General features: G+C 39.4%; 1 protein-coding gene across 1 annotated transcript in view; it reads right to left on the reverse strand.

The window, feature by feature from the left end:
* Positions 1-15,895, reverse strand: part of tmem104 (transmembrane protein 104) — a 72,077-nt gene that overhangs the window by 15,869 nt on the left and 40,313 nt on the right. Inside the window, exon 9 of the mRNA XM_022209277.2 lies at positions 3,493-3,586. Coding sequence (XP_022064969.1) covers positions 3,493-3,586 — 94 coding nt within the window. The remainder of the gene's footprint in view (positions 1-3,492; positions 3,587-15,895) is intronic.

The following is a 15,895-nucleotide window of genomic DNA, read 5'->3' on the forward strand; positions in this document are numbered from 1 at the left end:
GTTTGTATTTGCTCAAAAAGTGTACAGATGGGCTGAGCCCTCTGCATCACATTTTATTTTGATTTAGGAGCAATTATGTTAATTTTTTATTATTTTTTTTAAATGAGTGCAGTCAGGAGTTCTGGTTTGTACAGAGGGTATCACACAGGCCCAGGCTAATGGCTACTCTATTGAAAATCCCAGCATGTTACGGGCAGCATAGCAGCAGGCAGTCACACCATCGCTCATGTTTGTTGTAAAAAGCAGGGCTCACTCGACAAGGAGGTGACTCCAGTTGAGTGGTAACAACCGTGACAGGGCCGGAGCCGAGGGCAGGAGGCCGGGCCCAAACGCACCAGCCAGCTGCTACCCCTGACATTCAACGCACCACGTCCTCATTCAGGGCAGCACAGGTGACTGCAGGTGCATCCAGAGAGAGGTGAGTAATGGTCAGGAGGGGAGGCAAGGTCTCATGTCTGCAGTGTGTTCAGTATAAATGGATACCGAGACCCAGGGACACCAAAAATAACAAATCTGAGTTGTGTAAACAACTACACGGAAAACCTTTTCGACCATTTTCAAAGGAGGTGTTACCATCCCACAGAGTATTCAGAAAGTTAAAGTTGAATGCCTTAGATCATTTTTGTCATTCTAAATGTTTAACCATGTTGACTACAGAGAGAATCAAGTTATTTATAATTCAGAATCATAACGAACCATGAAGAGTTTTAAGCTCTGAGAACTGAGCTTCAAGTTTTTGTGTTTTTTTGGAGTAAAAATACTTATGCCTTTGAGTCGTAACATTTATACACAAGTGCCCTTTAACCAGCCAGGTTTCACTCTGGGTTAAATTAACTACTGCATTTTATTGTCACTGAATTCAGCAATTCCCATTGTGATACATTTTTTCTGTTTGATGAGAGGAGGTTTCATCGTGATTCAGCTCGGGCTGAGTGCAGCTGCTGCTGTGAAAGCTGAATGCACCTGCTGTGATAAAATGACTATTAGGACAAACACAAAGAGTTTTGCCACTTCTGACATGTTTATCCTAACAGCTTTGATTATTAAAACACCAACACAGGCAAGATATCCTGACAAAAATAAGGTAGTCAACTTTTTGGCCATATGTTTCAACAAAATTCTGCCACATGGAGAACTTCTTTCACATGGTGCCAGTTCGTTTGGAGTCAAATCTGAGTACAGCTAAAGGTAATAAAACGTGAATTATTCCCCATTCGGTTGGGACTGTTGGCCGCTGTAAAAATGCAGGTGCGTTCACATGTAGTTTGTTCCTCCTGCTGCCACAAATAACGGATTAATCCTGGAAAGCTACTGATGTAGCGCTTTTCTGCTGAAGAAAATAACACTGGTGACTGTCCAACCAATGAGAATGAGTCAGGTGAGAGCATATTGAACAACCAGTTGACCAGGAGACGTTTATGTCTATCCCCTCCTGGCCTGACAATGACTTGCGATGCTGGGAAGAAATAGTAGAAGTGGCCAAAGTCTACCAGATAAACAGGAGCAGAAAATGACGTGATAACAACATTGTAGTAATGGGTGTTGTGACATGGCTGATGCATTCAACCTAACATCTGCTCTTCCCTAAGTTAGCGGTTCACTTTGGTGGAGCACCACTTTGGAAATCAGGTCTGGGCAATATGGCCAAATGTATTATAATACATATTTTGATTGTATTATTTTAATATAAGTAAGTATCACAGTACACTTTTAATCTTTAATGATGCAGCCCTACTTGCTACAGTGTGTTAGAGTTCTCTTGAGAGCAGCACACCGAACACAAAGTCTGCCGAAATCTTACTAGGATAATACATTCTCTTGTCCTTGAGAAGCAGCTCTTCCACAAACACTCCGACAAACAATCTATAACTCAAACTGTCTTTTACACACTGGAAAGTGTGTGTGGTTTGCTGTACTAAAAAAAACAACAAAGATTCTCAACTGGAGAGAAGAAAGAAAAGAAACAAGGCCACTGGTCCAGATTAATGGCTTGACAGACAAGGTAGGCCATGACTTTATAGCAATTTTAGAACATGGCCAAGACATCTAAGTAATGATAATGAATTATTCTGATTCCAAATGTTACACAAGGTTATTACCCATATTTTTAATTAGCTACAACAGAAACAAATGATCGTTTCAGAATTTTGTTAATCTTAATCATTGCTTATGATTACACTGTACACACATTTGTAGTTATTTATGATGTGGAGACACCGAAACATCAGTATATATTAGATTAGTTACAGGAACAGACAATTAACAAAGCCATGACTTTATCCAAATACTCTATACCACTGTATTTGGAAGAAAACCATAAAGTGAAATGCTGATAACAATTCTTGATTGACGTGAATCTGATCTGACAGTAGAGTCTACTTTTTATTAGGGATGTGTTTAATGACATGGACGTGAAAATTCAAATTGAGATTTGTGAACTATTCTACAACAGAGGTCTTCATCGATTTGATAAACCTCCAGTTTATATTTTGTGGCTTGTACATTTTCTCAAAGAAAAAAAGAAAAATATTTAGTAAGACTTTCACTGTGCTGCCTTATAATCTACCAATAAACAACTAGTCTAGTCTGCACAGTATTTACACAGTACTACGACAAAAGTGAAGTCAGTAAATTCTATTATGTGTCACCAGCGCTAATTTCAGTGCTGCAGGGATGTATATATTAATGAGGGTAACAACTGGCTTGGCTGATTACCAGTCTTCTATTTTTTGTAAAATAAATAAATGATAATGCATCACAATGGGTGGCTGAATCTCTGAGTACCCATGCCCTCATGTTACTGCTCACAAGAAGCAAGCATAAAGCTTCTGCTGGAGCCATTTTGAATCATTAGCCTGTGCTGTAAAGAGCCCTGCAAAAGCGACACAACCAATCAGTTACATGTAGCAAAGGGAGGGTGAGCTGAGAGAGTGAAAGGGGGCAGGCAAAACCCCTGTGTTATTTAGCTGGCTGGAGAGTGGACAGTGCATGGATGCTGCTGTTGTTTGTGCGTTGTTTATGCGAGCTAGCAAGCTCTGTGCAGGGGTGGCAGCAGTGCCAAGATTCAGTGGTGTTGTGATTTTAACAGCGGGCCCAGGACGGACGGTTTATTTTCATCCGTCGCCCAGTGAGTGACGGTCCAATCAAGCTTGGGACGGGCTGTCAAGCCTGTCAGGCTGAGGAATGAGAGGAGATGGGAATCAAAGACACAGAGCAGGGCCGAACCATGATGGACGGACCTTAGCAGAGCAACCACACGAGCGAGGAAGGGATGAAAGAAATGGGGGAGACACTGATAAAATGGAAATATGTGTGGGGAGAAAAACAGAGGCAGAAAGAGAGGGCTCAAAGATGGCTATTAAAAAAGGAGGGAATTGTGAAAAGCAGAGAGGAATTTCATGTTTGAAGAAGTCATCATCTTCAACATATCAGAAAACTGAATGAATTAGTTTTAGTGAGGAAATTTTGTAGGATTGTAGATTTTCTTCTTACCAATCCAGCGCATGAGTGAAGTGAGAATCTGAAGATATTTTGTCTTCTGGGCGTTGAAGAAGGTGAAAGGCCCCAACAGAAGAGTGAACACGCTCTGCAAAAACACAGAATAAAAACTTTTTTATTTGCTCAAGATGAAAGCAGGTAAATATTCAAAAATCATGTGCAAATGATTCATCCACTTGGTATTAATACAGCAAATATCCGCAAAATGCTCCCTTTGAGATGTCTCTGATTTCTTATTTGTTTCTAAGATTGCAAGACATATTTCTTTCCAAAGTTATGGAAATTTTATGTATTTTGGTGTTTCATATGACTTCAGTTAGTGCCGAAATGGTCAACAAGAAAGACAGAAAATTAATTAAATAATCAATTTAATATGCAAGTTGTTTACCGGGCAAAAACATTTGCTGGATTTACCTACTTAAATGCAACAATTTGCTGTTTTTTTTCTGAAAATTTAGCTAGCAGCCTTGTTTTTATAATTGTGATACATCCCTCACATGCAATTCTGAAATGCAAGTGGCGACGCATCATTCCTCCAAGTGTTGTAAAAATCCCATCAAAGATATGTGAAGTGATGAAGAGGTGGACCAATCCATCGTACACCAAAAATTTCAAATCCTCCCAGACCACAACTCTGATTGCCTATCAGACACTTTTCTTTATCAAGAGCTGCAATCAAAGGCAGTGGCTCAACTACTGTAGCTCCAATCCCATCAGTTCCCCTCACTCCTTCTCCTCAACGGCTGCAAACCTATTCCCTTCATCCATTTCTTCCCTCCATCTCCATCCTCTGACACTCTCGGGTCGCCTTCACAGTTTGAATGACATGTGATCTCAGAGGCAGTCACTTGTGCGCTATTTCATCTAAAGAGCAACCTACAGGGTTTCAAAGAGGGACCTCAACCTCCCATCAAACACATTTGGGGACACACACACACACACACACACACACACACACACACACACACACACACACACACACACACACACACACACACACACACACACACACACACACACACACACACACACACACACACACACACACACACACACACACACACACACGGACAGCTGGGCGATCTGTAGGCTTGGGAGTAAAAAACAAAACAACCCCTAATTCTGCTGAATAATGATGATGCCCGTGTGTCTATATATTAAAGTATTACCAGCTGTCCTCTTGGCAAAGTGCAGTCTAAGCTCAAGCTGAGCCAAAGCATAAATCTGCACCAGCCAATGGAGGTAATGAATGAACCATTATAAGGAGAGATGTGTCTGAAGAAGAAAGTGAAATTAATGGCAGCTGGCTGACAGACAGTATTTCAGCTCTGAATGTTTCAGCGCAGCCCAGCACCTTTGCTTTCTGTTAAAAGATCATTTTGGAAACTCGAGTCTAATATTAGTTATATTTGAGTCTTAAACATATTTGTCATGCTTAATGAAAAATGGATATTGAGCACTTGATGTGACATTTATGTCATTGATGGGAGTCAACACCAGCAAGGCACTTTGAGAATGTTTCTTAGTCTAATTATCCTTTTAGTTTTGCTCATAACACCAACTTTTGTAAACATGAACAGGTAGAAAAATGGCCAGATATATGCAACAATGTGTAGAGCAGGCATTGAGGACCAACACTATTCATTAAGTGAAGAAGTAAAAGCAATCGTACCTTGAAGGTATTCTTGAACTCTATAGCCTAGCTGAATTTTAGTACATGAAGCAAAAAAACCAATAAGCCTTAGTCTGAGGCAGGCTTACAACAAAATGTATTTATTTAAATGTTATATGCCAAAATGTCTGTTGCTTAGTCTTGAAAGTTCTGTTAACAAAAAGGCAAAAAAGTATATCCAGTCAAGCCAGTTTTATTTATGTAGCTAAGGTCACAATTTAACATTTTTTCTCAGAGGGACTGACAACATGTAGTGCATGTATTATTGTCTTGATCTTAAGCTGTGTAGGCAGTATGCTTTAGGCATCATTAGACAAAAATTCCATTCTAATCATTCAGCTCGTTGTAATTCAAGCAAGGAAACTAGGCTTTAGCACCACCGTTTGACTACATTTTCAGGCTTTATAAAATACAGCCCTTGGCAGGATATTTTAACAAATCCCAGGGCTTTTGATCAATCAAAAACATAGCATAAATGTCAACAAAGTCCACAGCGAGAACATGGTGTGGTGGCACAATGGGTCAGATGGAGGACTTTCACTGAGGAGAACAGGTTTCAAGTAACTGTTTTTCCTTTTCCATGTTCTTGCATATTTCAGCTTTAATGCATGTTCAAACAAAATACAGCATGAATTTTAGAAGTGGCATGTTTGTGGACACAATTACAAACAATTTTTCCTGGAGGTGCATAAACTGACACAAACTCGTGTTCATGTTACATGATGGAACTGGGTTTGTGCTGGTTCCTGCACAAATCTCACAGTACCAGGGTTTTTTTAACTTTGATGTTGGTGTTAACAGGCGGTCAAACATAAACCGTGTGTCCCGGGATTTAGCACAATCAGAGGGATGGAGCCAGTGAATGAAGAAGAAAAGAAGATTAAGGCGGGCTCTAACAATGCAAAAGCAAACCATTGCAAGTCTGACATTTGGACAAATGTCCCAGTTGTTAGTGCCAAAGTGAAACAGAACTAAAATGTTGTGAGAAATGGGCAAAGTATTGAAATGCAGCAGACGGGCACAAGTCTAGCATCTCTGGGTGAAGGCAACACCTGCTCCGCTCTCTCCAGTCCAAGTAAGCTCTCCTTCAAAAGAAAAAGCACTTCTATCTGTACATACTAAGATGCTATCGAGACATGTGAAATGTGTACTTGCTGCACCAGAAAAATTGTAATTTTATGAATGTAAGTATCAATTTGCTACAGAAGTCTCAGCAGGTACAGATTTTTTTTATTAATACTACACAGTAACTGTGTTTTCTGTGCATGGTGGGAGGGGAAACAAAAATCAATGGAATTCTAGATTGTGCAGGCATGAATGGTCAGAATGTTGGCAGGTGCAGGCGGGAGTGGACATTCACATTGGGGGAGCAGGTGGTCATGGTCAGAAATCCAGCTGGAGTTAGATTAAGAAAAGAGCCCTGCACTAGGCTCTCGCTGACTGTGTCTAGCTGACAATTCTCTTAAGGTTTATGAATCTTCCTCATGAAAATATATGAACATACACAAGAAGTTCAGCCATTAAGCAAATCCAAATGGACTGTACAATAATGTAGTGGTCACACATAGACATATCATAGATAGCTATCAGGTCAAAATCCAACCTCGGGTGGCAGAGAAAAGTAATATCCCTGAGGGTTTACACACTGTTGTGTTCGTATGTGGGACTCTGGCTGATGAATCTCTCAGCACTTTCTGGACTACTCATGAATCAAGACTGCACCCCAACAGCTTAAAAACTTCCATAGAACCCTATTCCAGCCAATGGCCTGAGGACACTGCTGTCTACTCGACTGTATCTCAGTAAAAAGAGCAATACAAGAAAACAACAATGTCCAAAATAAATAACTGCAACACATTTTTGTTGAGAAAACCACAGTTGGAAGACCAACAAACATACTAGTGCAGCAGCTAGGGAATGTGTTTGCATTTCCACCTTTCTTCCTTCTATATATTCTGACAGATAAGTGATCAAAGACAGGCTCAGTAAATAAATTTGCAGGTAACAGGAAGACAAACTCATGAAATACACAACTAACTGTTGATTACTAATGTCAAACACACTAATCATACAGGAACATGATTGATTTTCTTGTCACTTGTGGCTTCATACATTCTGCTCAGTCAGTTCACGTGGCAAATGTCCCCTGCTGATCACGGTTTTCAAAGCATACCTCCAATTTTTAATGTCCAGTTCTAACATCCTGGAGTATTTGGGAGAACGGCTGGCACTAACGTAATGTGAAAAAGACTTCATGTTAAATTACCAGAATCATGTTAAAACCATCTAAGTAGTTCAGTAACTTGACAATGATGACATAAACTGTACATACTGTAAGCTGTATGCACTCCTGAATGCAGCAACATAAACAGGAAAGGTCTGAAAATTAGTTCTTGTCTTTGGTAGAGAAATCAGATCACAAAGGTATTAGAGGTGTACAGGACAGAGAAGAAGGCACAGAAACAGACAGGGTTTTGGAAGGAGACATTGAGACCACGGGAATGGAAAAGGAGTAGAGGAAGTGCGAGTGAGTGACTACAGAGGGATCAGATGCCATGTGTTGCAGGGTGACTCAGACCAACAGAGTTGGCATAATCCAACCAAAGCAAAGAGAGAGACTGATAGGGTCACTACAGGCACAACCAGCATGAAGTCATCCTTCCTTATCGCACTTTTGAAAAAAATAACTGTGAGTGTGTCTTTTCAGTATAGTGCTGCTGCAATGAATGAAGCAGGAAATATATACATTAACATGATAATTTCATAGTTTTAAAAACTGTCTTTTATTTTTGAACACCCTAATATTAGTTTTATTAATGTCTTTAGTATTTACTTCTGTCATCAATGACACTTGCTTTGTCTTGTCTTTCAGTCAGAGTAACAGAGAGTAACAGTATTAACGTACATGTAGATTCTAAGTCATACTTTTCATGGTAATTATAGGAGCTGAAGTTAAAGCAACCGGACTTTTCTTTGAGGTTCCTGAAGATGTTTCACCTTTCATACGAGAGGCTTCCTTGAACTGAGGAAGTCCATTGGATGAGAACATTGCTCTGCCTATTCAAATGTCAAAGCACAATTAAAATATCAAGTCCTTAAAATCAATGTGTAATCCTAATAATCGTGCTTTCAATATTAGACAAAATATCCGTGATTATCTTTTGGCTCAAAATCAACTAACCCTAGTAAATAGTTATTAGACATGAGGAAAGACCAAACATCTGAGAAGTCGGTCACCTAACACATGCACAGAGTCAGATCATCTCATTTTTTGCTTTCATCTTTTGTGGCTGCATAGTGGGTGAGAAAAGGGTTGATGATGACACTCTTGTGATTATTACACCGTTAGGGGAGCCTAGGTTGTAGAAACTGTCCCTAAAGGCAAAAAGTCAAACAGTGAGGAATGCTAACAAAAGTAGTTTTTGTTCTTTCTAACAATACACCCTTTTCTGTCTCACGCTGTGCGATTGTGTCGACAGGCAGATAAGTAGCACATAGCGTTGGCGCAGAGAGCTTTACATGATGCTGTCACATGATGAGCCACTGTGCAATGTGTTTTTCACTTCAGACTTCCCGATGTGAAAAATGATTGAACACATTGCTCATCTATCAGACAGAAACCTGGAGCTGCACACTGAGACACGCACTGAGAAGTCACACAGAAACATGATTCAGTCCACTCTGTGCTTGATGATGTCCTTTTTAACAAGCAGCAATTAGATGGACACTTTTATTTTCAGTGTACATCGTCAGGCTCAGTAGGAAATAAGCTGCTGTGTCAACTAGAAAAAAAATGCCCGACAGCAAGAGAGCAGGGATGAATATAACCAGAATTTCATAACGTAGACAGATTGAATGACACTTGGTTCCAATGCATTTATTCATTTAATACTTTGTTCAGGCTGTTCCAGCAATTTCATCTCACTCTTGTTTGCAAGGCCAACATACAGGTTTTGTCTGCATTTTTGCTTCCTCCCCACAGAAACTGCTTACGTTTCATGCTCAGTTTAATAAATGTTGCAATAAACAAAAACAAATTCTGTCAGGAGAAAAGTGGCATGAATCAATTTTGTCTCGAAGCCCACCCCCACCCCGTTCCCTCGACTTCGGCAAGCTGATGGGTTTTGCTCCTCTGCTGCGAAACACTCATCAACCATGAGCATTTCACGTCTGACAACAAAGACATTCTTAAAAATCGGCCATTTCTCCTCCTCAGTATGAGACAACACTTTCAGAAACAGCCACCTGGCTGGCTGCAATCACACACTTCAGTGAAATGCAATAAACGGTGAGTCTGAGATGAGAAACTGCAAAGGTGACCAAGGCAATGATGGATACAAACACTGAGATCTGTTCTATTACCTCTCTTTGGAGGGTACAGACTGTGGGTGCATCAGCAAATACCGAGGAATAAATATGCTTGCATGACCCGCTTGTATGAACACAAGGTCACAGCGACTTAGTCCTTTGCAGAAAGCGAAGCATCATATTCACTATAAATTATAATTGTACTTGAAGATTAATAGAGACCTTGTCAAGCACTGTGCTGAGGACAGCGTTGACATTTTCAGATTATGTATCCAATTCCAGGACCTCCATGTAACATTATATAGACTCATTAAAGTAGAAGATGTTTTAATTGTATAAAAATGTAAGCTGGACATTATTTATGCAACACCATGAGCTAAACAAAGGTGCTACAACATGTACCCTTTTATCTTGTATTTTTCACTGTTTTTAGTGAAGAGTTCAGTTAATGAGCAGCTGAATAAAAAAATTTTTTTTTTAAATCTTTTCTGATGTGAATTCCAGGTGCTGTGACAGAGACTTTCACAGATTATTCAACTCAGATAATTGCCATCTCGTGGGATCTAGGCTATCACACACAATCGTTTCATCTTCATTCAAACGTACCTTCTGCTCTTTGTGGTGACGCCATCATTGCTGTAGTTTCCACCACTCACTCCTGTACCAAGGTCTAATTACAGAGCATGGCTCAAATCATAGTAAGGCTCAGGGAGCACCATCTTTTTTTATCATTGTGTAAGCCAGAGGGTCCAACAACCTGCTGCCTTCTCTTTTCTAACCCAATTTCTAAGTTTTCCATCTCTCCACATGGCAGTGCGTTTTCCCACAGTTCACTGCAGAAGTGCTTTAGAAAGCAGTCATATTAGAGTCCATAGTCAGTGCAGAAAACAGATTAAACTGACGTTGAACACTGTAACCTAAAATGTAAATGGTGAGCAGGGCGATCCACAAGGATAGCCTCCCGCTCAGTAGAACTACCTCAGCTTTAAAAGACTGTCTTCGGTGAAAATCTAAATTTTTACTCAATTAGCATTTCAGTGTGGTGTTTTTTATTTGCTAGAAGACATATCATGACCAAAATAAGCATTCAAATGCCATGGCTGTGCATTCCAACCTTAACACTGCAGTGTACTGATGACAAACTCAAAATCGTGGGTGGAGACCTCAAAGGTTTCAAGTGAAACAACAAACCTATGGAACCAATCCTGTCAGCTTGTGAGGTGAGGCTTTCTGCATCATTGTTCATCTTCAGAATCGGTTTCTGGCTCAGACATGTTTCCCTGAATTAAACCTATATTACAACTTTCCATTGTATTGCACAGATCAGTTCTACAGTATTAAGAGAGTGCAAAGTAAGCTGGTGTTATCAGACTGCAATGAATGAAAGGACTGAATGGAGAGAGAAGTGTCCACCGTATAGATCTGCACATGGTAGAAATATCAATGGTATAGTTCTATCTCAGTCATTTTAAGGCAGGAAGAGGTTATTTTTACTAGACTTGTGATATACAGATGTATAGTCATGCCTTTTTTAAATTAAAAAAAGGAGCAAAATGAGGACACCATGGTGGCCTGGGGGTTCAGGATGTTGACGGTGTAACCACAAACTCTCAGGTATGAGTCTAGCTCTCTCCACTCTGTCTAATAAATGGAAAAACTTCTCAAAGTAAAATAAATAACATCACCACTCTGGAACTTTTCACAAACGTCTGCGGCAGTACGTTACACCCGGAACAGAGTTATAATTTCGAAGTAAGAGATTAACAGGGCTTAGATATGGTGAATGATCCCAATAATGGTGAAAACCCGCCACCAACTGGCAAACCAGGCTACAGCTGTCAATCACTTCTCTATCGAAACCAGTGTTTTGGATTTATGCGGTTGAGGGAGCGCATAGACTATGGAAAGGCATTTAATTGGCATTGGATTGCGTCACTCAGAGCTCATGAGCCACTCCACTGGTCTCTTTAATCACAACATACACAAATGTTTGTGCTGAGCCACGTGTTGCACAGGCTCTTCATCCATCACAGTTGGGCTTCATAAGTCAACCCCTGACCGTCAACCCCATTACGTAATTAATCAACATATTTTTCTGGTCGGTTCTGTAGGGTCAGCCAAACACTCATGGCACAGATGTCCTAAAGCTCTCAGACGTCACTGCAGCTGAATTTATACCCTTATGAGCACGTTGTTCACGGCCACCATGCTGTCAGGCAGCGCACATTAATAACTGCGTGATAAATGAGTTTGCCTGGTGTTTCATCAGACGCAAAGAGGGTTAATGATAAAATACCCAGAGGACAAGAAGCGATCGCATTACGGAGAAAAGTCCAGCAATGAATATCATAAGTGCCCTGGTGGTTCCATGTGGTGGTCCAGCCTGGACGCTAATAATCCACCCCATAATCAAACAGAGAAAGAAGGATTATGATTCCCAATCCCCCCAGTCCCAAGCTCCCCAGCCATTTGTGTCTGATGTTAATCTTTTTTCGAAACAGATTTCATAAGGGAAAATCTGCGACCCTAACCCATCACTGATTCACTCTTTCAATATTATTCTGGATTGATAAGTTTTTGGTCACTGAGAAGATTCTGCCAGATTTCATTGTAAAAACAAAACAAGGCATTCATTGAAAATACTTAATTAATGAACAACGAAAATAGAAATAGTTGCAGCCCTAAATTATATTGCACCTTTCAGAACAAAACCATTTTATAAAGGAGAACAATTTAAAACCAATTCAAGCACCATTAAAAATTAAGTACAGACGAGTTTTTTTCTACTTCTTGCAGGGCCTGCGACAAATGCAATCAATACTGAGGATCAAAATTCAGAGACTAATAATCATAAACTGGCATGAAATTAAGGTTTAACTTAAGAGCCTTCAAACCACAAACCCTGTGTTTGTGTAGTTGCTGCTCTCTGAAATCTGTGATGCTGGTTGCCTTTCATAGAATTTCAAGTCCATTAACACTTTGGCTTAATTATTTTCTGATGCTATGAACTTGAGTTTTAATACCAGTAGGTGCATTTATTGTAACGTCCGCAGTATACTGTGATTCCACGTTCACAGAAGTTGTTGTGACTAAAGAGCAGCGATGGTGTTGCTATATCAGGCTTTCTTGGAGCTGTATTTGCTGCAAGATACATGTTTAACGTGACTGATCAACCACCGTCACATTTTGAGCTACATTAGATAAATTCAACTTCTTCCATTATCATGGAAATGTGAGGATTGCCTAAATCATTATAAACAGTATGCTGTCTTTTCTAATTTTATGTACATAAGTTAAGAGAAGCATTCTTTATTTTATCTGAGGCAGCATGCCTCCACTATAATACATTTTTAATACATTTTTGTCAAATTCTGTATCTCCTTTTAGTCTTCAAAACTGCTGCAATTACCAAAACGTTTCAAACGCAGAAAAAAGCATAAACATGTTGTAAATTGTAACATTTCGCATAGCATATAGTAACACTGCTTCTTTTATTAAGAAAAAAATGCCTAAATAGCAGATTCAATTGATTACAAGATGCATTCCACACTAGAAACACATTTGCATAGCTGCAATGCAGGCAACCTGAGACAAATCTCAGCTCCTCTTTCAGCTGCAAAACTGCAATAATTTAAGACCTCTACAACTGCATGCATCATTTAACTTTAATTAAGACCTTGAGTAAAGGACCTTGAATGTGCAAAAACGCAGAGTCGAGAAATCTAAGACTTTTTTCAATCTTCTGACAGCTTGACAGAAATTAAGACATTACTCACATTCCCAGTGCAAATGAACCAGTTTGCGTTTCTTTTCATTAGTGCTGACAGAAATTAATCAGCAGAGAAAAATTATGCAGTCATTCAACATACATTTAAATAGCCCAGAGCCTTAAAATATATGTTCATGACAGGAATCAAAGCCTAAAAAAGACAGACTATTTTGATTTCTTGACAATATTTCATCTTAAAATCGATGGAAAGCAGAAATAAAAGTGGTCTGAGAAAACTGTTTTTAACCATCCAACTAAATTTATATGTTTGAGAATTGACAATTATACAACATTAAGTGTCGAAACTGTGAAAAAAAAAGTCTGCTCTGATATCACGGTGGCCAAATCACATGAAGGGTGCCACCTCTCGAAGTGTCAAATATCTAGCAGCATTATTGTCTTTGTACAGCCACACATGTTTGAACCACCAGAAGATTAGTCAAACAAAAATTAGTCACTAATAATAAAAGACCACAAAAGCTTTTAGAATGTTATCAAGTCAGGAGGAGGTATGGGTGGAGGTTTAATTTGAATTTGGCAAGATACAAATTAAGTTAAGAATACACATTTTCCAATTTAAATTCAGGGGTTATATGAGCTAATAATTCAAATTATGAGAGATAAACAAAAGTATCATTAAGGAAAAATGACTCCACCTGTGTTTGAGGCATTGTTGCGTGTATTAGTAATGTCACTACATTTTTTTTTCAAAATAAAAGTCTTCTTCTTTTATGTTTTTATTGGGGAGGACCAAACATGTTGTAAATATTGAGGGGGACATATTCTTTGAGTGTTTTCATATGTTTCAGCATGAATTTTCTAACATGTAGACATGTAACATGCCCTGAGCAGTGAGTCACTGTTTCGATTCCTGGCTGGCTGGACCATTTGCTGAATGACATTCCCTTGCTCTCATTCCCCTACTTCCCGTCTCTCTTCACTGCATGTGTCAAATAAAGGCCTGAGATACCATAAAAAAATAATCTGACAACAAAGGAAATCAATATCTGTATTTCCTTCACACAGACATTAATGGGGCATAAAAAATAAAACAAAATGCTCCGTGACCGAATGGTCCTGGGAAAAACCCCACCTTACCTGCATCATGCACAGAGCACAATAGAATCACAGATATTATGAGATAATTCATTGCTTTGATTTTGACATGTATGATAAAAGACTTAAAGGGAATTTGACCGTGATGGTGTGGAATAGAAATGGCATAAAATAGGCCATAAAAAGCCCAGGAGATACATACAAACACTGATGATAGCAATAACAAGTCAACTGATTCACTGAACACACAGGCAGAAGGAAGGAAAGGGACATAAGACAAAGATGCTCCGAACATGATTGTGGGGGTGGGGGTGGGGGTGGTGATGGTGCGGGGAGCAGAGACGGTGCCTGGGAGGCAACGCTCTGCAGTTAAAACCATCCTGGAACTACATGTTTGTCAGGATGAAGGAGAGCCGACTTTCCGCGTCATTAATCACCAGAAAACATCTCCATCAAGTAGATATAATTAACATTAATGAATAAAAGAATGGATGAATAAAGTGACTTGACTTGTCACATTTCAAGAACAATTTAATATAAATCAATTAGGATGTATAATTCGATCCTGCTGTATATTCTTTTATCAGGGTGATTAGCCAGAGCAGCATCAATGTCAGCATGTTTGGCAAATGACAATGTAATTCATAACAGTTAATAGCAAAATGAGGTTGCAATGCAGTGGTTTTTCAGCCCATTGTTCCTGTAAGCTGAAATGTTGGGCTTTGTTTCTACACAATGCTGTCTGAATAATAAAGACGTTTATGAAATGCACAAGTGTGTTCCTTCAAGAGATTAATCAACACTGAAAATTGCAATTAAGTGAAATGAAAGCTATTAGATGGCAGCCGAACAGAGTGACTGAGTCCTGTGAATAAACCTAACAGGCAGACAGCAGTAAAAACGAAACAAACAAAAAAAAAAAACATAGGTTAAAAAGCTTAAATATTGTTGGAGGTGTGGTCAGAATTGTTCCTGAGTTATACATCAGCCACAGTGTAGGGAAATCAAAGTCAGCAGCAACACTGGAGGATAGCAGAAGGAATCAAAGGTGAAGCAAACAAAATCTTTCCTCAACATTGTTTTTCTGTCTGCAAACTGCCTGCTTTCGCTGTATTTCTCTTCAGTGTTTGCAGCACTTTTACAAATGAGCGTCTGGGTGCCATTTCAAAGCATGACAGAGCATCAAAATGAGGGTCAAGCGTTGGCCTGGCAAGTCAGACTACACAATTTATTGACTCTGAGTAGGGCATAGAACAAAATTACAGATGGAAATCGGTTCAACTTCTACAGGACAACAATCTCAAGGCTGACAAGTAATTTATAAAAAATCTAATTATAAGTACTATTAACAAATGATAGATTTAGGGTCAATGTTATGTTAATTTGTCAGACTGTGTGCGCACATTTTTGTGCTTTATGAGACAGGCATAAAAACTGAATATAACTGAGTGCTTATCTGCTGGCAGCAGAAACCTCTCCATCCATCTCTTTAGTGACCATCTCTGGATGCTTCGCTCACCCCTTTGGGTCTTTGGGCCACTATTAAGCTTCATAAATTTAAATTCCACAACGGTATGGACACAGTAAATACC

This window comes from Acanthochromis polyacanthus, chromosome 21 (assembly GCF_021347895.1).
Source record: "Acanthochromis polyacanthus isolate Apoly-LR-REF ecotype Palm Island chromosome 21, KAUST_Apoly_ChrSc, whole genome shotgun sequence".
Taxonomy (NCBI): Eukaryota; Metazoa; Chordata; class Actinopteri; family Pomacentridae; genus Acanthochromis; species Acanthochromis polyacanthus.